The sequence below is a fragment of the Neomonachus schauinslandi genome, chromosome 2, assembly GCF_002201575.2.
Source record: "Neomonachus schauinslandi chromosome 2, ASM220157v2, whole genome shotgun sequence".
NCBI classification, from domain to species: domain Eukaryota; kingdom Metazoa; phylum Chordata; class Mammalia; order Carnivora; family Phocidae; genus Neomonachus; species Neomonachus schauinslandi.
Window position 1 is genome coordinate 47,775,382 of NC_058404.1, and position 23,526 is coordinate 47,798,907.

At 36.1% G+C, this 23,526-nt stretch overlaps 1 protein-coding gene across 3 annotated transcripts in view; it reads left to right on the forward strand.

Moving 5' to 3' along the window:
• Window positions 1-23,183, forward strand: part of PPP2R2A (protein phosphatase 2 regulatory subunit Balpha) — an 84,806-nt gene extending 61,623 nt beyond the window's left edge. For all 3 annotated transcript variants that reach the window (XM_021698888.1, XM_021698889.1, XM_044912845.1), the window contains exons 4-10: window positions 6,413-6,578; window positions 12,622-12,734; window positions 13,420-13,597; window positions 14,910-15,074; window positions 16,020-16,189; window positions 18,999-19,090; window positions 22,182-23,183. In XM_021698888.1, coding sequence (XP_021554563.1) covers window positions 6,413-6,578; window positions 12,622-12,734; window positions 13,420-13,597; window positions 14,910-15,074; window positions 16,020-16,189; window positions 18,999-19,090; window positions 22,182-22,461 — 1,164 coding nt within the window. In that variant the 3' untranslated portion in view covers window positions 22,462-23,183. The remainder of the gene's footprint in view (window positions 1-6,412; window positions 6,579-12,621; window positions 12,735-13,419; window positions 13,598-14,909; window positions 15,075-16,019; window positions 16,190-18,998; window positions 19,091-22,181) is intronic.
• The last annotated feature ends 343 nt before the right edge of the window (window positions 23,184-23,526 follow it).

Below are 23,526 nucleotides of genomic sequence, written 5' to 3' on the forward strand. Positions count from 1 at the left end.
ATAAATTAATATGGTTGAGAGACATTGATCTGCCATTGAATGTAATTGGCTCTATAGTATTTCATATTTCACTTGATGGACATTGAGGTTGTTTATGCGTTAAGTTACTGATACATCTTTGCATACATTGTTTTTCATTAGGTTATACTTTGAAGTGGAATTGTTGAGTATTTATATTTTTTAAGGCTTTCAATAAGTATTGACAGATTATCCTGCAGAAAAGCTGTATACATTTATACTTCTGCCAGTAGTATATGACTGTCCATATTTTGAGGAACATTAAAACATTTTTTTTTACTCATCAGTTTAAGGGCAAAACGTTATTCCTTGATTTTGATTACTAATGATAATGAGCAGTTATACATATTTACTCACCATTTTTTATATAAACTGCCAACTTTTGACCTTTGCCATATTTCAAGGAAAGGTGTTAATATTTTTACTAGTGATTCCCCCCCCCACCCCGTATTCCCCCGTTCAGTCATGGCTGCCACAATTAGAAAGGACAAGGACACTTTTTTCCTTGCATCTGTAATGAAAACCTTAGCAGCATGCAGGAACTGCTGCAGGTCAAATAGATGCATTTTCCGTGATTTTTAAGGACGTATGTGAAAGACCGTAACGTGCTATCTTAAGATACAATTTTCTTACTGGTATACTTTCTTTAATATTTAAATATTTTACTTCTTAGATGTCAGCCTTTCTCTGCTCTTTGCTCTTGTTCTTTATACTAAAAAGTTCTTTTTCACTGTCAAAATACATAGAAATTCACATTGTACTGTTACTTTGCTGCTTTTACTTATTTTTAAGCATTTAATTGTTTCTTCTGGAATTTACTTTTGTATAAGAAGTGAAGTTCCAATCCTCTTGTCAAATGATTAGTTGGTTCTAACACCATTGGATTTTATTATTGTTTTCTATTTTGTTTTGGTTTGCTTAAACCTCAGGGGCCTACTTGAGTGTATGACATAACATAGCAAGGTCCACTCTTCAAGGAAACGAACCTGTGCACACTGGTATGCAGGCGCACATACATTGCACATCACCTGCTCCCGTTCACCTCTCCCTACATGAATAATCATTTCAGTGTATTCTTGCAATACGTATTTTGTTTTTATGTGCTGTATTGTTATTTAACTATAGCAAAATAACATATAACATGGAACTTCTCAATAGTTTCCAAGTTTATGATACAGTATCGCCACCATACAGATCGCTAGAAACCACCTCCCCCAACCCTGAATAACTGAAACTCTATAACCACTGAACAACTTCCTGCCCCCTTCCTCCTCCCAGGCCCTGGCAACCACCATTCTCATTTGCTGTTTCTATGAAGTTGGCTACTTAAATACCTCATATAAGTGGAATCATGAAGTATTTGTCTTTTTCTGACTAGATTGTTTGACCTAGCATTATTTCCTCATGGTTCCTCCAAGTTGTAGCATATGATAGGAGTTCCTTTTTAAGGCTGAGTAATATTCATGTGTGTTTGTATGTCATATTTTCTTTATTCATTTATCCGTCAGTGGACATTTAGTTTGCTTCCACCACATGGCTATTGTGAATAATCTCTTTGAGATCCTGTTTTCAATTCTTTGAAAATATATTTCAAAGAAGTAGAATTGCTGGATCACAGGGTAGTTTTATTTCAAGGACCGCCCCCATACTGTTTTCAAAGTGGCTGCACCTTTTGTGTGCTATATTTTTTTTTTTTTTTTACACGTTATTGAAATATACTCAAAAAAGCACACAAAGCATTAGTAGATTATCACACAGAAGACATTTAGGTCAAGAAATAGATGGGCTGCCTGGGTGGTTCAGTTAAGTGTCCACCTTGTCATTTTGGCTTAGGTCATGATCTCATGGGTCATGAGATTGAGACCCAAGTGGGGCTCCGCGCTCCGTGGGGAGTCTGCTGGAGATTCTCTCTCCCTCTGCCCCTCCACCCACTCACACGTGCATGCTCTCTCTAAAAGAAATACATAAATCTTTAAATAAAAAAAAAGAAATAGAACTTCCTACCCTTCCAACATAACCCTTCTCATTTCCAAGTCACTGATTTCTCCTTCCTCCCCTTATAAGCCTATTGATAAGCCTGTCTTCTAACACTTATTTTGATCTATAGTTTTAGAACTTTTTATAAATAGAATCAGACAGTAAGTGTTGTATCTGACCTTTTTGCTGAGTATTACATTTGTATAGAAATAATTTGCTCACATACATTGCTATATAATGTTCTTTTGTATTACTATATCGCAATTTGTCCATTATGTTGTAGATGTATACATTTTGGTTGTTTCCGTTTGTGGCTATTAATGCAGCTGTGAATATTCTTGATTGTATTTTTTGGTACACATAGTCATGCATAAAATTATTATGTCATGGGGTAGACAGAAGAGTAAAAAGTGGTTCTGCCAATTTTATTCTCATGAACAATACATGAAAATTCTGGCTGTTCCATATCTTTGCCAATGCTTTGTTGTTGTCAGTCTTTTTATAATTTCAAATATTCTGGAGGTTTTGAGTGTATTGTAATTTTAATTTGTACTTTTTTAACACTGAGATTTAGCATCTTTTTACGTGTTTACTGGCCATTTGGATATTATCTTTTGTGAAGTGCGTGTGTTTTCTGCTGGTTTGTCTGTTGTTTTTCTTCCTGATTTGTGATTTTCTTTACACTTTTTAAATATGATGTCAGGTATATTTGTTGGAAGAATTTTTCACTCTGTCTTACCTTTTCCCTTCCCTCAATGGTGGATTTTGACAAATAGAGGTTATTAATAGAATAACTGTATTGTATTGAATAACAATACAGTTTATCAATGATTTCCTTGAGCTTACTGCTTTTTCTGCCTTGTATCAGAAATACTTCTCTACACCAAGGTCCAGGAAGACATATGTGCCAGATCTTTTAGACGTGTGCTTGTCCAGTATTGGTAGTCACTTGCTCCATGCGACTATTTAAATTTTGATTAATTAAAATTAAATAAAATTTCAAGGTCATTTCCTTAGTCACAGTAGCCACATTTCAGGTGCTCAGTAACATGTGGTTAGTGGCTATCATATTGGACAGCACAGATACAGACTATTACCACCATTACAGAAAGCTGTCTAGGGCAGTGTTGTCCTAGAACCTGATTATTGAACATTCACATTTATATTTCTGATTCACCTGGAATCAATTTATATGAGTGGTTTGAGGTAGTAGGGGTCAAAGTTCATTTTCTTATATACAATAGCAAATTGACCAAAACCATTTAATGATAAGACCATCCTGGCTCAGCAGTGCTACTTTGTTGTAATTCAGGGCTATTTCTGGGCCTTTTATTCTATTCCATTGGTTTATTTGTCAATACTATGTCATTATCACACTGTCTTCATTACTTTGCTTCATTACTTTGTCATGATATAGTATCTTTTATGTATTTATGAATTTTGTTTGTTGAAATGTGTAATTTCGTTTTGTGTACTGTGTTTTCAGCGTACAGGAAAAACACTATATCTCACCTCTCATTCTGTTTCCTACTTTTTTTAACTAAGAGTTTGTTTTCAAGATCATTTTGTCTTACTATGTGTACCTCTAACCCATTTCTTCTGATTTCTGCACCATACTCTTAATTACCAGGTTAATTCCAACCTCCTTTACCATACCAGCACCACCCTTTATTCTTTTTGGTCATTTAGAAAATTTTTATTGAATGCCTGTTATATGCCAGGCACTATTACATGTGTTGAGGATAAAGCACTTCTAAATTTATTTTATTTATTTTTAAATATATAAATATTTAAATGTATAGATATTATATAAATAGATTGGTTAAGAAAGTATTTATTAACATATAATGTATTATTTGTTTCAGGGGTACAGGTCTGTGATTCAACAGTCTTACACAATTCACAGTGCTCACCACAGCACATACCTTCCCCAGTATCCCATCACCCAGCCACCCCATCCCTCACACCCTCCACCACTCCAGCAACCCTCAGTTTGTTTCAGACCTATGATTAAGAGTCTCTTATGGTTTGTCTCCCTCTCCGGTTTCGTCTTGTTTCATTTTTTCCTCTCTTCTGCTATGATCCTCTGCCTTGTTTCTCAAATTCCACGTATCAGTGAGATCATAAGATAATTGTCTTTCTCTGATCAACTTACGTCGCTTAGCAGAATACCCTCTAGTTCCATCCATGTCATTGCAAATGGCAAGACTCCAATTTTTGATGGCTGCATAATATTCTGTGTGTGCGTGTGCGCGCGCGCACACGCACACACACCACATCTTTATCCATTCATCTGTCGATGGACATCTTCCATAGTTTGGCTCTTGTGGACATTGCTGCTATAAACATTGGGGTGCAAGTGCCTTTTTGGATCACTACATTTGTATCTTTGGGGTAAATACCCAGTAGTGCAATTGCTGGGTTGTAGGGTAGCTCTATTTTCAACTTTTTAAGGAACCTCATACTGTTTTCCAGAGTGGCTGCACCAGCTTGCATTCCCAACAGTGTAGGCGGGTTCCCCTTTCTCTGCATCCTCACCAACATCTACCTGACAAACCTTTTAAAACAGTAATTTTCCATAGAAGGTTTATGTAATTTCTTCTTCTTCTTCTTCTTCTTTTTTTTTATAGATTTTATTTATTTATTTGAGAGAGAATGAGAGAGAGCACATGAGAGGGGGGAGGGTCAGAGGGAGAAACAGACTCCCTGCCGAGCAGGGAGCCCGATGCAGGACTCGATCCAGGGACTCCAGGATCATGACCTGAGCCGAAGGCAGTCGCTTAACCAACTGAGCCACCCAGGCGCCCTATGTAATTTCTTCTTAAAGCAATATTAGCATATACATATTTAAAGATAGGGTTATTTGGTTTGGTGTGAAAGTATGGTAATGAGACCAGGATACTAATTCCCAGTGTGGATTATGTTTTGTGGTATGCCCTGCATTCTTCATATTGACAGACTCACTCAATAATAATTGATATTGCTGTCAGAGGGTTCAAATGTAACTGAACCATGAGTGACAATCCAGATAGTCAAGCTACTGGAAAAAAACAACCCAAAACATGCTTTTAAGATGATGATTCAATAAGGTTTTCTTTCCATATGGAGAACAATTACTAATGAGCCATTCTTATAATCAGGTAATCTTAAACATTTCATTTGATAAATTCACTTTTACTTTAAAATAGTTGACTATCTAACAATAATTTAAAAAATTTAAAAAATTAAATAAAATAGTTGACTATCAGTAATATCTTTCCTTTATAAACTATTTTCCCATAGGTTCTTCTTTGAACTAGACTTTTAATGTTTTTGATGGAAAGGTTTTCAATTATGTGATAATAGGTTTAAAAGATGAAATTCTTTCATGGTTGTAATTCACACTTTTTTGAAGGTATCAGTGTTAACTGAAGAAGTTCACAAGTAGTCTCTATCCAATAGTTTAAACTATATTCACTCACACTGATACTGAAATAAATCATCAGTTTGTGCTAGGCTCATAAGAAGGCTAACTTAAGGAGGGGAGGCAATTGTTGATGGGTTTGTGGGATGATGTTTGCTGGGTAATGCTGAATGTGGACTTTAATGAGTAACAGAGCTCTGTAACAGTGGTCTTGGGGTGGGAAGTTGTGGTCAGATGATGCCATAACGTTGGTGAGAGCTCTTAAATCAGAGTTTTTCAGCAGTGAAATGACCTAGAGACAGGCATGAGAAAGGAGGAGGAGGACAATACATATATTATTATTTTTAAAATATTTTATTTATTTATTTGACAGAGAGACAGCAAGAGAGGGAACACAGGCAGGGGGAGTGGGAGAGGAAGAAGCAGGCTTCCCGTTGAGCAGGGAGCCCTATGCGGGGCTCGATCCCAGAACTCTGGGATCATGACTTGAGCCAAAGGCAGACGCTTAACGACTAAGCCACCCAGGCGCCCCAATACATCATATTAAATAACTGATTGAAGATTGACCCTAAAGTGGGCAGAGAAAGAAAGTGAGCCGCGGCCAGCTGCTTCTGACAAGCTTGTCTTATTTAATCTTCCCTTTTTATTTTTAATTTTATTTAATCTTGCCTTTTTAGATGAGCTCTCTCATTAAGGATGCTTGGATTTTTTTTTTTTTTTACCAGTAGTCCTTTACCATTATATAATGGTAAATTAGTAATCAAATTGATCCATATTTTAATGTCACTTTTCCTGTTGAATTGGGCTTAATTGTTATTGGGCTTTATTTAGATTTTCCCTTCTTTGGGGGGAGCTGTTTTATTTATTCCTTGAAGGCCTTAAATATAAAAAACAATATAATTGTATTTAAGATGCAAGTGATTAACCAGAATTTTGCAAGGTCTGTTGGAATTGATCGCATGTTTTTTGAAATATTTCTCAACAATGGTCCAAATATTTTTGTTTCCATTTTAGAACAAAATCCAGTCTCATAGCAGAGGAGAATATAATGTTTACAGCACCTTTCAGAGCCATGAACCAGAGTTTGACTACTTGAAAAGTTTAGAAATAGAAGAAAAGATCAACAAAATTAGGTGGTTACCACAGAAAAATGCTGCTCAGTTTTTATTGTCTACCAATGGTAAGTGTGAAATTTTTTTCCTTTTATATGCCCACTATCTATATATATCCTGTAGGATACTTACCCCTTTGCAAAGAGGAATAGGTGTTCAGAGATTTCTACAAATAGACACTTGGAAATATGTCTTTCCCATAGAGAATGTGTAAATTTTTTTGTGTGTTCCCTTTTTTATTCTCTTTTAGTTTTTAAATTCCACGAAAAAGGTCCTCAGGTGTCAGTTTTCTTTTGGTACATACACAGTCTGTAGTGAACCAAAAAAGGACCTTACCATTGGATTTAGATCAGGTACCGCTTGTCCCACTTCTTGGCTTAGTAGCCTTGAGCAGTTTATAACACTTGAGTCAAATTTTCCTCATTGGCAAACTGGAGATGGTAATATCTATGTAATAATATTGTTATGGGTAGTAAATGTGATAATTTCTAGTATGCGTAGTAAGTTCTCATAAATGTTAAAGTGTGCCTAAACTCTCCAAAGAGTATCTCAAACTGTAAATACAAAATACTCCATCGAAGGATGGTCTCCATTCCAGGATACTTTCTCGGGGAGCACTCTTTCTACTTGATCCTTTGTTCAGTAAAGACACAAACTGGAGTCGACATTCTGCCTTCTTCCCAACAAGCCTCATGGGTGGGAGAAGATTTCTTCTTATACTGTTTTGTCTGCTCAGGAGAAGTTACCAAATAAGAGAATTGTGTAATGACTACCAGAATTTAAAGTGCTTTATGACAAGTTTAAGAACATTTCTTTTCTTTCTTTTTTTTTTTTTTTTTTAAAGATTTTATTCATTTATTCATGAGAGACAGGGAGAGGAAGAAGCAGGCTCCCTGTGGAGCAGGGAGCCTGATGCAGGACTCAGTTCCAGGACCCTGGGATCATGACCTGAGCCACACACGCACCCTCTTTTTTGTTCTTCTAAATTTTTTTCATATGGATTGTTGTGACTTGGTTTATCCTCGGGCTTGGGTCTGAAGAGAACCATTAGAGTGAGGGGGACTTCCAGGTTCTGGTTAGCCATAGTCTGTAAAAAATTTAAATTAGAACTTTCTTGAGGCTGGTATAAGGCACTATTAATGAAATCAGATTTTAGTACCTAGACCTTACCATTCTTTACCATTTGCTGATTGTAAACTCAGGAGACTTCTGGGGTGACATGGTGGAAAATGTCAAGTGCCCCTTTCATCCCATTTAGGCCTCATCACCCACTCTATCAAATTCTTAGAAATGCATTCCATAAAAGAGTGTCACTAGCTGACACCATACATGTTTGCTTCTCTTAGGTGCCCGTTTTTCTGATTGTCAGAACTCTCCCCAGCCAGCCCACCAAAACCCTCTACCCCCCTCTTTTCACATCAACTGCATTCACCTCTCTTCTCCTTATTAAAAGAAAAATAAATGATTTAAAGCTTATGACTTAGAGCATTATAGATGGAGGAACTGTGTTTATTCATGTCAGATGTTGGGTTCTAATCTTGGTTCAGTTTTAATTTATATGGTAAACTGAGCTATTTCAAATAGCACTTCACATACTGCTCTTTCACATCAAATCATAATATAATTCTATCATTTATATGGTTTCTACTTTTGGAAATAAATGCCCCAAGTAAGTGTGTTGGGACATACATAATTCATGTATTGGGATATTTGTTCTTAATAATTTTGGCAGTTCACTTCGTATGGGATAAGTTACTTTTCTTTTTATAAAGGGAAATGTTTAAAATAAAGGCAGAACTAGGATAAGGGAGCCCTACGTACCTATCACCCAGCTTCAGCAGTTCTCAGTTCATAGCCAGTTGTTTTTTCAGGTACTTCCGCTTCCCCTCCTTCTCCGTGTTGTTCGGAAACAAATCCCATTTCAGTTCATTTATGGATTAAATCTTAATTACCTTTCACTTCTCCATTGATACCCACATGTGTCTTCCATGCAGGTTTACATGTGCTCTCTGTGGTTTGAAATAAGCAAGGCAGTGTTTAACCAGATGAGCCTTTCTAGACAGTAAACTCTACAAAGGCTCAGTGGAGGGAGAGACCACTGGGAATTCCAGTGGTTGGGTCTCGGGTATGTGACTCTATGTAGTATTTTTCTGTAGACGGAAACAACAGTGTCACCCAAATAGGTTTACCATGTAAATTTTAAGTCCTTGATTAATAGTACAAATTATTTTAAAGGGCTTCTGTCTTTTGTTGTTGTTACCATTAATGAATACTAAATAAAATACAATTATTTGGGGCTGTGGTACTTTTTTTGTGCTAAAAAATAGAGCCCACTTTGGAAGGATAAAACACGTGTGGGGATTTTACAGACTGCTATGTCTGGATGTGGTGGAATGGGAAAAGGACGGAAGGGCTAAAACTTAAGCTATATCTGGAAAGCTTTATTGTTTAAAAAGAGAGAAAATAATCATGGGAGAATGTCAACATCTTTTAAAACTAAGTAATAATTTTGTATTATTTGGTATAGTTGTCTCTGTGAGATTGAGCACAATAATACCTCCTCCCCTACATGTAACAGGCCTTTCCACTCAAATCCTGTAGGAGATTGGTGGAGAATAGGACTAAACATACCACCTTTGATTGACCAAAAGTAATCTTACTTTTGTCTTTGCATTGGCTTTCCATGGTCATCATAAACTGTCCAGTGTTTCCCAAATTGGTTTTACTTAAATAACTTCATAGTGCTCATCTTACAACTTTAGTTCATTTAATGTTTCTTCTGGTTACTGTTCTTTCTTGTTCATCTCCTTTTGCTTTCTTTGAGTTCTCCTCAACTCTTCCGCATTGCAGAAATGTCCACCTCTAACCTGTTGACTGTGGGTCTTGAATAGATGAGTAATACAAAGTTCACTAGTAAATGCCTTGTGTTTTAACAGCTTGTTTATAAGAATCTTTAATAATAAAGCTGCATTCCCACAAAGGAAACTTGGTAGCAAGGTCTTCCCTGTCCCAGTCTTCTTTTTATAGTGAAAGGAGCACTGGGACTTTTGGACTTCTGGAACCCTCTTTACTTGTTAGTACTTTTTTTTTTTTTTAAGGTTTTATTTATTTGAGAGAGAGAGAGAGAGTGAGAGCGAGCGTGCATGAGCAGGGGAGAGGGGTTGAAGGAGAGGGAGAAGCAGACTCCCTGCTGAGCAGGGAGCCTGACTCAGGGCCTGATCTCAGGACCCTGGCATCATGACCTGATTCACAGGCGGACCCTTAACCGACTGAGCCATCCAGGCGCACTTTACTTGTTAGTATTGACAGTATAGGGAGACACCATAGAGCAGTGGTTCTTAACCTTTTAGAAATGACACATTTCTTTGAGGAATCTAATAATCCCCTTATAGAAAAATACATATATTTCCATAATTTTGCATGCAGTTCTATGGAGTTTGGTTATTGTCACATACCTCCAGTAGGCCAAAATCTACAGTTAAAAAAGTCACTACTACAGAGCTTAAGAATTTTGATTTTTTTTAAAAATTTGTTACACTTATTAAAATATTTTATTTCTGACCTGCCTTGTTCCCAAGCATTGCACAGAAATTGTATAGTACTTTTCTATCCTGTGTTTATGTTACTAAATTTTTTTAAACCTCTTTTTTTTTTTTTTTTTTAAGATTTTATTTATTTGAGAGCACACAGGCAGGGGGCAGGGGCAGAGGGAGAAGCAGGCTCCCCGCTGAGCAAGGAGCCTGATGTGGGACTCAGTCCCAGGACCCTGGGATCATGACCTGAGCCAAAGGCAGACGCTTAACCAAATTTTTTTAACCTCTTAAGTGACAAATTTTATCACTTAGAAAATGTGTTTTAAAGTGTAATATGTCTTAAAAATCTGTTTACCCAGTTTTTCGTGATATAAAAAAATAATAATTTTCTTCTTAAAACACTATTAGGAACCATAAACTAATTACATCTTATTTGAAAAGTTTGATAAGTACATTGTGATTTCTTTATCTGGATCTTTGGTAAGGATGATGAATTTGGACAGGCCATAAAGACAGTTAATGGGGATTGGGCTAGGGGAAACTTCATCCTTATTTTTAGATGATAATTACTCCCAAAATTAAGAGTTTAGGCTTGACTCATTACATTTGGGGACAAGTAGAATATCCTAAAATATATAAATCTTTACCTAGACATAGCACATAGAAAACACATATGATTTAACTGTAAGATAACTCTAAACAAGATTAACTAGGGTTTAGATAAAGTAATAGATTACAAGTTAGTAAAGTTAGCAATTTTTTTCTGCTTACACTTCATCCTTGCAAAGGGTATCCACAGGGTTGGCTAGCACCCCCTTCACCACCAGGCAGAGAGAGGTTGGCAGGCCTAGAGGAGTCCCTAGAAAGGGTGACAGCATTTTAGAAAGTGCCTCTATGCACTGTTTTTTAAAATAGTACCCATTGGCTTATGAAAGGACCATTAAGAATGCGATACTTTTATATGAATGCAATTTGAAGATTATAACATAAGTATTAAATAAACATGCATGAGTCTGTAATGATTTAAATAAACAAATAAGCAGGGAGTGGAGATGCTTCTTAGAGAATTTCAAATATATGGAGGGATGCTTCTCCTTTATAGGGACTGTAACTTAATTTTTCCTTTAAGTGTGGACTGGACTTTAGAGATTCATTTCCAAAGACTAGAGTATGGCAAGGGGGAAATTAATAACTGCAGTGGAGAAACCTGGCAGATACCGCCTTCACCAAGTGAACAGAGCTTTCATCACCAGTGGAAAAGTCATGTTGATACCATGTTATACCTTCACTTCACCTCTGGTATTCTTTCTAAAACCCAGTGATCCCAGTCTGATCATGAGAAAACAGACATACCCAGTCGAGACATTCTACAATACCTCACTGCTGCTTCTCAGGAACTGTCAGGATGATGAAAACTAAGAAAAGTCTGAGAAATTGTTAAAGTCAGAGAGACTAGGGAAACTTGACAACTAAATACAGTGTTGTTGGATCCTGGAACAGAAGGGGATGTTAGTAGAAAACCTGGTGGATTCTCAGTAAAGTCTGGAGTTAGTTAGTAGTAATGTACAATGTTAATTTCTTAGTTTTAACAAATATACCATGGTTGCATAAGATGTTGACATTAGAAGAATTGGGTGAAGGGTATAATGGAAACACTTTGGACTGTCTTTGTAACTTTACTGTAAGTCTAAATTTACTCCAAAATAAGCATTTCTTTAAAAAATACTATTAAAAACATTTAAAAAATACTATTTAATATATTCTTGATAACCTAGAAATTTTGTCTTAAAGAACTTGGGGACATAGCTTTTAATTGGTCATTTTTTTTTTTCAGACCCTGACCAACTTGACTTGAATCCCTAATACAACAGGGAAAGATAGATTTAAACAGAGGCATCCAGTCTATGAAGGAATTTGTGGAGTCTTTGGTAGGATCTGCTAGGAAGTGTGGGACCAAGGGAGATAGATAATCCTTTATCATTTTTATTCTAAATAATAGGCTGTATTTGTTCTCTTTTTAAAAATATTAAGTATATATATGTATGTGTTTGTGTTTACATACGTGGGTGCTTACACACACACACACACACAGACACACACACACACCTTTTCCCCTCTCCAGCTTTAATTATTTTAATTATTTTTAAAGGACAAGAACCTGGCTGTGACGTGATTTTAATTTTGAGGGGCGCCTAGGTGGCTCAGTCTGTTAAGCATCTGCCTTCAGGACCCTTCTGCCCAGGGTCCTGGGATCAAGCCCCATGTCAGTTTCTCTGCCTCTCCCTCTGCCTGCCGCTCCGCCTGCTTGCACACGCGTGCTCTCTCTCTCTCTGTCAAATAAATTAAAATCTTTTTAAAAAATGGTACTTTGAGTGCCATTAATGTATAAATTTGTGATTTCTGTGTATATGTGTTTTTATTCTCCAGGTAATGGGAAATTTGTTTTTTATTAAGTCACATAAGAGAGTTTATTCTTGGGACCCTTTTAGGTGAAGTACGAAATAGCTTGTTTGAATGTGCCTTAAACTCCTCTTAGTATTATTCTTTTTTTGAGGACTTTTTTCATTTTTCTCTCCAGATAAAACAATAAAATTATGGAAAATCAGTGAAAGGGACAAAAGACCAGAAGGGTATAACTTGAAAGAGGAAGATGGAAGGTACAGAGATCCTACCACAGTCACTACACTACGAGTAAGTACTTAAGAAAAAATGATCGTAATTCTGATAGTGTTCTGTATTCATATTAGATAGTCTAGACCCTGAGCAGAACTTGAATAGCATTAACTATAATCTGCCCCCCCCCCGAACAATTTTATAACCAGATAGGACATTAGAAACTCCCGTTTTAAGTAACCGTGTCCCACATAGAGGTCTCTCTGTGCCAGGGGCTGACCCAGGACCCAGTGCAACACTGTTTTATACAATGCCGCACTCTCTTTTGCCCTCATGGTTTGAATGTCAGCTCTTATACGTATCAAGATTAATTTACTTTGGAGATAAAGAAGTAGGTAGAAGTGGACCAGATATCCTAGTTGCAGCTAAGAAATACCAAGAATTAGATGCTCTGGGCTGATTTCCTTCTTAGCCAGTTCAAACCAGAAACATTGAGCTTTGCGAGTCTCCAGCAAAAGATTGGAACTAGAAAGCAAAGCAAATTCTCATAGTATTGCTATCTATAAAAGAAGGTAAATTAACCAAATAATTTATTTTTTTCTCATTTCAACACTTTAAGGATCAACATCAGTTGCTTTATAAAGCTAAAGCTGTGCAATATTATAGTGTTCCCTCAAAAACTAGGATAAAGAACTGAACCTTAAGTGCCGTTGTAAATAGTGAGCATTTTGTAATGACCGTTTTTCATGTGTCTTATTGACAGGTGCCAGTCTTTAGGCCCATGGACCTAATGGTTGAGGCCAGTCCACGAAGAATATTTGCCAATGCTCATACATATCACATCAACTCAATTTCTATTAATAGTGATTATGAAACATATTTATCTGCAGACGATTTACGGATTAATCTTTGGCATCTGGAGATTACAGACAGGAGTTTTAGTATCCATTTGGTTTCTTTTTTTGGTGTTTGGTAAAGAAGGCATGTTGTGCCCATACTAGATTTATTTTCCATCTCTCCTTCGGGTATTTTTATTTCTTCTCTTTGAAAGTAGCTTCTTACTTTATACCACTTTTTCTTTGTGTTTAAGTGATTAAACAGTGGGTGAAGTTCTTTGATAAAGAGCATAATGTATTGATTTAAAAACAGGATTCTTGGAATTTTAAGTACTATTATAGTAAGTTTAGTACTTAATACTAAATACTTTGCTGTAATACTATGTATATTAAGTACACCCTACACCATGAGTGTAGGTACAGTATGTGCCTATGAACAGATTTTTTTTAATGGTTGAGTTTTTTACAAAACAAATTTGTGGAGTATTATTTATTAAAAATGTAATTATAAAAATATTCTTAGTAAGGTTGGCAAAAGAAATTCATACAAGTCATGATGCATGGTGGTATGAAGTCAGTAGAAATATTCTCCAGATGCCACTTTCATTGTCTGTATTATCCTTCTGAGATTTTTCTGTACATGTACAAGTGTGTGATACAGACATACCTGACAAACACAATATACTATATACATATAGTATATATGTGTGTGTGTGTATATATATAAAAACATACATGTATATATATAAACATCCTAGATTGTTTATAAATATATTTATATGTTTCAAGTATCTTTTTAAAAGGTTTTGATAAATGTTTGCAGTTATTGCTGCTAGTGTTAATGTTGTATGTATTTTTAAATAGACATCATTTGAAAAATTCACACTACTATAATTCATATTCTACCCATAGCATATGAAAGAGCCTGTTTCCCTCCACCATTACCAGTCTAGTTAGTGAAAAGTCCTATTTACCAACCATTTATATTTCTTTTTGTTCTTTTCTAGTTTTTTCATTGGATATATATATATTCTTACTGGTTTTTTTGTTTGTTTTTAAAGCACCTTTTTTTATATTAAATGAATCAACTTCTTTGTGGTGCAAACAGGTTCCCCTTTTTGCCCCCTTGAAGTTTTTTACCCTTGTTTTGTTTAGAATGTACACTAATAATATTCTGGGATTTGTATCATACTCAGAAAAAGAGGCCCATCTACAGTCTAACATGGTTTCTTCTAAGATTTTTTCCCAATCTCTAGCAGTTTTGATCCCTCTGGGATTTATACTCCTATAAGGAGTAGAATGCAATTCGGAATTAATACTTGTGCTTAAGTTTATGAATGAATTCTATATTTGAGAAATATAAAACTATATTTGCCCTTTTTTCTAAGTGGAAATTCCTTAATAAAATGCTATCCAGATATTGTGGATATCAAACCTGCCAATATGGAAGAGCTAACAGAGGTGATTACGGCAGCAGAATTCCATCCAAACAGCTGCAACACGTTTGTATACAGCAGCAGTAAAGGAACTATTCGGTTATGTGACATGCGGGCCTCTGCCCTCTGTGATAGGCATTCTAAACGTAAGTGTATGGTCTTTTTTTTCAAATGATAACATTTTCTGTTTTTTTGAAAACTAGCATCAGACGTGGTGACTACGTTTGCATGGGTTTACAAGTCTGAAAACCTGTGTGCCCAGGGCCTCCTGTACCCTTTGGTAAGCTGTCTGACTCCACATGAGGCATTGTAGGTTATTCTACTGGAAGAACATAAAAGGCTCTCTTGGGAGCATGTCTGTCGATGTCCCAGTGGATATATTTTTAAATGGAATGTTATTTTGGGGGAACTTGGGGCTGGGCTCTCCAGCTCTTTTTTCAAGTAGAGTGTTGTTTTTTTTTCCTATCCTCCTTCCCTCCCTTTTCTCCTTTCCTCCTGCTCTCTCTTGTTGCTTTCTGTTTTGAGCTTTCTAGGAATACTTTTCTGAGAAGAGATTTCCTTGGTTTAAAAAAAAGTTTAAAAGCACTGGGTTAAAAAATTAAGGGGTTGCATTATTGTCTTCATGTTGTTGAGTGTTTTTAAAACTCATGAAAATTGGTACATGCCTGTTACCAAAACAGTTTTATCTGGCCACTAAAAAAAAATAAAATCTGGTATAAATTTGGATGGTGTGTTCCCTTGCGGTGACAGTACAGGCAAAGTCATGGACGTATCTGCAGAACCTACAGACCTGGTGCACTTTGAAGTCCGAAGTCCTGGCTGTTGCTGGTTCTGCTAAATCAGCTCTAGGACCCTGGGAGTGTATATACTTTTGTATCTTCAATGTCAATGTTAAGTCATTCCCCTTAAGAAACTTTAGGGGAGGTTATGTTCTTATAGTCAGAGAGATGTTTTTTCGGTTCTGCACTAGCCTGTCATCTGTAGCTTACTCTTAGGAAGTTTGTGAATGGTTGTCTCAGCAAGTGCTTTGTCCAAGCCAGAATTTTACACAAATTGCCTTTTTTTTTTTTTTTTTTTTTGCTTGTTTTTAGTGTTTGAAGAACCTGAAGATCCCAGTAACAGGTCTTTTTTTTCTGAAATCATCTCCTCTATTTCTGATGTAAAATTCAGCCATAGTGGTCGATATATGATGACTAGAGACTATTTGTCAGTCAAAATTTGGGACTTAAATATGGAAAACAGGCCTGTGGAAACATACCAGGTATTTGCAGTTTTTTCTTTCAATTAGCATATACCCTATTTACTTCTAAGTCTTTATAGAGAAGGATTTTGTACTATGTGTTAATCCCAATGCAGCATGGTTGACCCCTTAGGCTTTTTCCTTCAGAGATCCATGAGTATGTTGCTTTTCCATATGTTAATTTTATATATACTTTTATAGGTTGTGTTGTCTATTCAGTTAAAGTGTGATTTTGCTACCAGTTTGGTTCATTATTGACAACTTTTTTCCGCACCACTGTCTACATTTAAAGTGAGGAGGGAAGAGTACTGTAATAAGGTCTAGGTGGGGAAGAGGATTGGGAAGAATGGCCAGTCCTAGTGGAGATGTCCTGGTTGGAGTATGCGCAGGAGTAGTTGAACTAGAGCTTAACTTTGGCGTGCCCATAGACTGGCATTTTGCCTTTTGGCTGATAACTGTTGTCTTAGGCTAAAGGAGAAGGGCTTGAAAGCCCAGCGGACGGCTTTAGGTGTTTGGCTGTCTATTGTAGGATGTTAGTTCTGGGTTCTCTTTTTGTCAGCCAGCCACTACCATTGATCCCCTATCCCTTTCTTCTGGAGAAGAGAATAAAGACATGCACAGCTGGGGACATGGTGGGGGGCAAGCAGAAACTTGGGGTAAGCCCTAGACTACAGTGTAGAAAACACTTAAACACTGTTTTTAAGAATACAGAATTTACAAATGGTACCTTCCTTATGTTGTGTGTTTTCCATAAAATTAGAATGATGTTTCTCAAACCTTTTAATCCTCTTTGACAAACGTAAACTACTTAAGACTCTTCCTTAATGGTATTTGAAAATTTAAAATAAATGCTATGTTGAAACAAAAGCAAAGAGATACATACTGCTTTGTTTTCAAATTACATTTGTGTAACTTCCAAGACTGTGATCTGTCTCCTGGTGTTTCTCACCACCACCACCACTCCTGGTTGCCATTGAGAATAATTGATTTGAATCTTAACTTCATACTCTTAAAATTGTTTGGTGAGAATCCCTTGTATGTGCATTCTAAAACTTTGCCAAATTGTTATCATTAACTTAACTTGCCGTTTTTCTGCTTATGCTGAATTAGATTAGTGATTCGGAGTAGTCACATTTTATATTCAATATATACAGATTCAGCTGTTGAGTTTAATATAAGCATCTTGCTGAGCTATGTGTGACTAAAGGGTATTTTGATCTTAATAATTTTTTGCCTCCTATCCTGACCCTACCTGAGTTACCGTTCCTCAGTGTTAACAGATTTGTACTTAATGTTACATAGATACGGCCTGAATCATTCCGTTATACTTAAAAGTTAAAATGGACACTTAAAAAGACTTTAGGTTGTTTCATAAAGAATAGAGAATTCTAAGCATTTAGAAGGTACCTACTCTTTTCTATCATTAATTCTTTTTTAAGGCTCTCTTTAAGTAACAACAGATAGTAGATCAAGACAACCCCCCTGATTTGGTATTGGACCTTTCCTGCTTTGTAATTTAACAGTGTTGATATTGAAATGCATTATTTCTTAGAATGCCTTTTAAATACCAGATTTATTTATTTTTTGGCTTATCCCTTTGTGAAATACTAGTGAATTCTACTTCAAAAAACAGGTATATTTTCATTAGATTTTGATATTCTGTGAGGAGTATCAAGTGATACAATTTTTTCAGTGATGCATACGTTGATTATTTACAATTGATCTTTGAAGAGCATAGTTTGAACTGCGTGGGTCCACTTTATACATGGATATTTTGTTCTATAAAAAGAATAGAGTACTGCAAATGTATTTTCCTTGTGATTTTCTGAATAACATTTTCTTTCCTCTAGCCTACTTTATTATAGACTACAGTATATAATACATATTACATACACAAAATACATGTTAACTTTATGTTATCAGTAAGGCTTCCCCAGACAACAGTAGACTATTAGTAGTTAAGTTTTGGGGAGTCAAGTTATATGTGGATTATTTTTTTGAGATATATTTATTTGAGAGAGGGCAAGAACACGAGCTGGGGGGGGGGCAGAGGGAAAGGGGGAGAGAATCTGAAGCAGACTCCACCCTGAGCATGGAGCTTGACATGGGGCTCGATCTCGTGACCCTGAAATCACAAACTTAGCCAAAACCAAGAGTGGGATGGTGTAACTGACTCTGCCACCCAGGGGCCCCTATATGCGCATTTTTGACTGCAGGGGGATTAGCACCCCTAATCCTCGTGCTGCTCAAGGGTCAGTTATAATACCAAATCAGGGCACAGCCATGCTGTGCATAGCATAGGCACTTTAATGATAATGTAGGCTTCCATTATTTATGCCCAGAGAATGGTATTTAAAAAGGAAGTAAAACATAATATTGAGTATTTTTCTATCGGCAATTAATGGACTGAAAAAACCAAGTGTTAACATACTCAACTACTAAAAAAAAAAAAAAAAAAAAAACATATTCGACTACTGCTATAATAGTCTTTAATTATTCTCTATCTGTACCATTTTCAAATGTATTTTAGTCTAAATATTTTAGTCCAGCTTATAAGGAGTTCATGTGTCATGCCCCAAAGGGTATTTTCTCTGTCCTACAGTAGGAAAATGTGTGTTCATAGAAGGGACCTCATTTGTTTGTGAAAAGGATAAAATGCCTTTATTGTTTGTTGCTCAGAGAGTTGAGTTTTAGTAAGATTACAGAGTATTGTGTCTGTATATTCCTTTTTAAAAAAATGAATTGTTTAAATATTTTCGTAATATCACTTAGCAGATCCTCAGGTGAAAATAAGTATATCTGTAATAATATATTTATATTTAAAACCCAGGTTCATGAATACCTCAGAAGTAAACTTTGTTCACTGTATGAAAATGACTGCATATTTGACAAATTTGAATGTTGTTGGAATGGATCTGACAGGTAATTGATTTTAATTTGAACTTCTCATTCAAATGTGCCTTTTATTAGAGGAAAGAAATGTGCTATTTCACTTCTCCTGGTATGATTGACATAAATTACAAATCCTCACTTCATTCTCTGCCCCCGTTCACTTGAAATAAATTCAATAATCTTGGAGTAATAATAGCAGATAAAAATTAAACATTGTGTTTCACTAGTAACTATGAAAATACACCAAAAAATCTAGATATCTTAAATTATGATTTAAATATCTTTAAATATTTCCCTTTTTTGAACCAGATCAATGACATTTTTGGCATGCCAGCAATTAAAATGGTGAAATTTCAGTTTGGTGGTTCATTTAGGAAACTTTTGAGAAATATTTAGGCAGTGGATATTTCATTTGGAATGTTAAACACCAGTTTTTCCAGATATCACATTAATATAGAAGTGGTAATTACCGTATGTAATTTAACCATATTACCATGAGTAATTAGGGTTTTATAATCCACAATTTTGCCACGGTGTATGATTTGTTTTTACTATATGGTGAAAATGTGTACCATTATTTCCAAGGACAAATAAGTCTTAATCTTCCAGTTTTTCTCATCAGTATTTATTTACCATTTATTGTGTTCCAATAGAACAGAAAATAGAAGAAAACAATGTTGGAATTATTTAAACTTGCCTTCAAGGTCATGAAGAGGTACTTTTTATTTAACAGTAGTTCAATCAGTGAAGCTTAATAACATTCAAGTATCACGGTGTTCTGTGTTAAACAGAGGATGCTAGAACTTGGATCATTTATCTTTGGTGTGATTTTTAATATTAACTTTTATCTGAATCTAACATGATACCCAGTAATAGGCTGGTCACAGTAAGCCTAGACTCAGAACAAGCAAGCTTTGCTTTTGAATGCCACTACTTAACACTAAAGCATCAAGAAGGAAGAAGGAAAGGGAAGAAGAGAAAGGAGAAATTTGCAGACAGAGAAAGAAGATACTGATACACTAGGATCTGATGCACTGCTACACCAGCTCTTCCTCACGTTGTTGAAACCTTGTTGGCAGTTTTAAGTTATGTTCCATTATCAAAAAGAAATTCTTGATTTCCTTTACCTTTTGAAAACTTGTTTTGAAATAATTTCAAACTGGGGGAAAATTTGTAAGAGTGACACAGTCTTATTTAGCCCATACTCAGGTTCTCCTGTTACTGTTTGCTGTGCCAGTCTTTTCCTTTATATCTGTCTCTATAAAGACACAAATAGACACACATACTTTATTTGTTAACCAATTGGGAGTAAACTCCAAACATGGTGCCCCATTGCCCTTAAACTCTTTAATGAGCATTTCTTAAAAGATAAGAGTCTCTCCTATATTATGACAGGGCAGTCATCTAAAGCAGAACAGTTCCCATTGGAGCCCATTAAAATTTCACCAGCCCTCTCAGCCATGTCCTTCCTAGCAAAGAAGAAAATCCAGTCGAATATCCAGTCCCAAAGTATATGTAACATTTAGTTGTCCTATCTTGTTCTCCTTTAATCTGGAACGGTAGTTCATGCTTTCCTTGTCTTCTGCGCCTGGCATTTTGAAAAACAGGCCAATGATTTCATAGGAGGTTTCTTAATTTGAGTGTTATCTAATGTTTCCTCATAATTTGATTCAGGTTATACATTTTGGGCAGGTACACAGAAATGCTGACCTATGAAAACCTTTTAAAACTTACAAATAGCCATAGACCTAGGTGTCCTAATTATTGAAACCTCACAAATTCAAATAATACGGGGATGCCAGTCCAAACTACATAAAATCATTTTAAAAGAAATACAGTTTTATTACCCTCAGGCACATGCACCAATTTGAGTTTGATTAAAATGTTGTCAAGTGTCCTTTGGAGGAATTGACATTACTGAATAGATGGTAATCATTTGTATTTCATATATGACCTATATCTTTGATACTTGTAAATAGTCAGTTGTTTCCAAGTATTACTTTAAACAGTTCCTTGATATTCTATAATCTTATTTACAATAATTATTTAAACCATGTGGGAAGAACATGGTAAGTAATAATAGCACCAGACCCTTTCTAAATTAACAGTTTCAAACTTGTGAGGTTTTGCTTATTGGGTACTTAAAACTTAGCAAATGTTGAGCAGTGACGGATGGAAAGTTGAACTGACAGAGCTACCCTGGGTAGGGTTAAAATTTGGCAACCCTTTAGATGGATACTATTAAAAATATTTGTCCCCCCAAAAAGTGCTTAAAATGTATTTAATGTTATAGGTAAAATGATTTCCTGTTAAAAAATTTATATCCTACTCTCTTAATATTCTCAGAAGATTTTTTTTTTAATTTTTTTTATTCGTTTGTCGGAGGGGGGGAGAGAGAGAGAGCACACACAAGCAGGGGAAGCTGCAGGCAGAGGGAGAAGCAGGCTCCCCGCTGAGCAGAGAGCCCGATGTGGGGCTTGATCCCAGGAGCCTGGGATCATGACCTGAGCTGAAGGCAGGCGCTTAACCTACTGAGCTACCCAGGCGTCCCAGAAGGAGATTTCTTATAAGCATTCATGAGATAGCATTATCCCAACCAGACAACATCCTAGGAACAAATTCTATAGTTTATAATTTAAATCACAAAGTAAAGCATTGGTTTCTTATGAACAGCTATTTACCGTGAATTTTGAAGGGTTTTAGAACCTGTGATCCCACAGTTGGTTGGTATTTGAAGAAGCTACCTACAGATTTAGTTAATCACAAAGCCTGCAGTTGCAAAAATATATTCAGCAGAGGTTATTTTAGTACTACTACTAAGAAGCTATTCTTGAGAATACTTTCAACTTTGGTGATAGCTTTGGTAGTCATGAAAAGGAGACTAGAAATCTCCTAGTTACTAGAAATCCAAGTTAACTACCACTAACTAGTACCAGACTAGTACTAGTTTATTTGAATAATTGGTCCCTGGGTTGGTGTCAGCAAGCCTCTCCTTAAATCCAGATCAGCTTGAAGTAGCTATTTCCTGTGCGGTAATAGGCTAGGTTTCATCACTGAATCGTTTTGCAGGAAATTAACTTTTGCTCACTTATTTGACTGCGTCCTCTGTTTACTTTTGCAGTGTTGTCATGACCGGATCTTACAATAATTTCTTCAGAATGTTTGACAGGAACACAAAGCGAGACATAACCCTAGAAGCGTCACGGGAAAACAACAAACCTCGCACGGTTCTGAAGCCACGCAAAGTCTGTGCAAGTGGCAAGCGAAAGAAAGATGAAATCAGTGTTGACAGCCTAGACTTCAACAAGAAAATTCTTCATACAGCCTGGCACCCCAAGGAAAATATCATTGCTGTAGCTACTACAAACAATCTGTATATATTTCAAGACAAAGTGAATTAGGGTTGGCATTCCCAGCAGAAGAGCCCACTTCCTGCTTAGTTGAGATAGTTGAATCTAGCATTCGTACCTAAAAAAGAGAGAGGTCCATTGTGGCGCCCCTTTCCAGTGTTTGACAATGTGCCATTCGACAACACATTTTTTATAGCTACATGGAGAAATCTCTGTGGATTCATCACTGTGGTGTTCTCCATGTCTGCTAGCCATGTAGGTAAGGGTAGGGCACTTTTAATTTAAATGACTTCTTGCACCATCTTGCCTAATGGACTAGATTGGACTGTATCAACATTGATTTACTCCACTTTTTATGCCTTCCATTGTGATGACGTCAAACACAGTGAAAGCCTTCAGTCATGCTTATGGGATTTAATTGTGTATCCTCATTACTGTATCATTTGTGGGGTACACCCCTCCCCCTTTTTTAAATTAAATACAGCTCATTCTTACTGTGGCTTGTAGCATTCCTCCTCTTCTGGCCTCCTGGACTCTTCCCCTTCATCTCTTTTACCCTTGCCCCCTCCACCCAGTCTTGGTGGTGGTATATTAAAAAAAAAGAACGAACGAAAGCACACGAAATGAGTCAGTTTGGGGTCAGTGGTAAAGGGGGTATATGTTGCGAACAAATGTTTTAACAACAGTTGGCTGTAATCACTCCTTGCCGTGTCTGGCACCGAAAATAAGGAAAAAAATACTACTACTGAATAAAAGTGACAAAGAATGGAGAATCTGGTTTTCTTTTTTCTTTTTAATCTACCTCTTCAAGCTAATATTTTGTGTCATACTTTTGGGCGCAGTGAAATGAAATGAGTTTCCATTGTTTAATTGGTATTTTTGTTAATTATCTTTAACAAGTGTTCTTTTACATGGAGAAGGAGAGGTCTTGGTTCTGTATGAACGTGTTTTGAATATATACTGGTATTACTAAGGATTTCACAATCTATAAATTGCTAGAGATTTTCTTTTTTTTTTACTGTGGTTATAAGAGTATTGGATACATTGTATCTACACTTAACTCATCTGTTAATGAAATTGTTGTAAATGGGAACCAAATTTGTAGAACTTCATTTT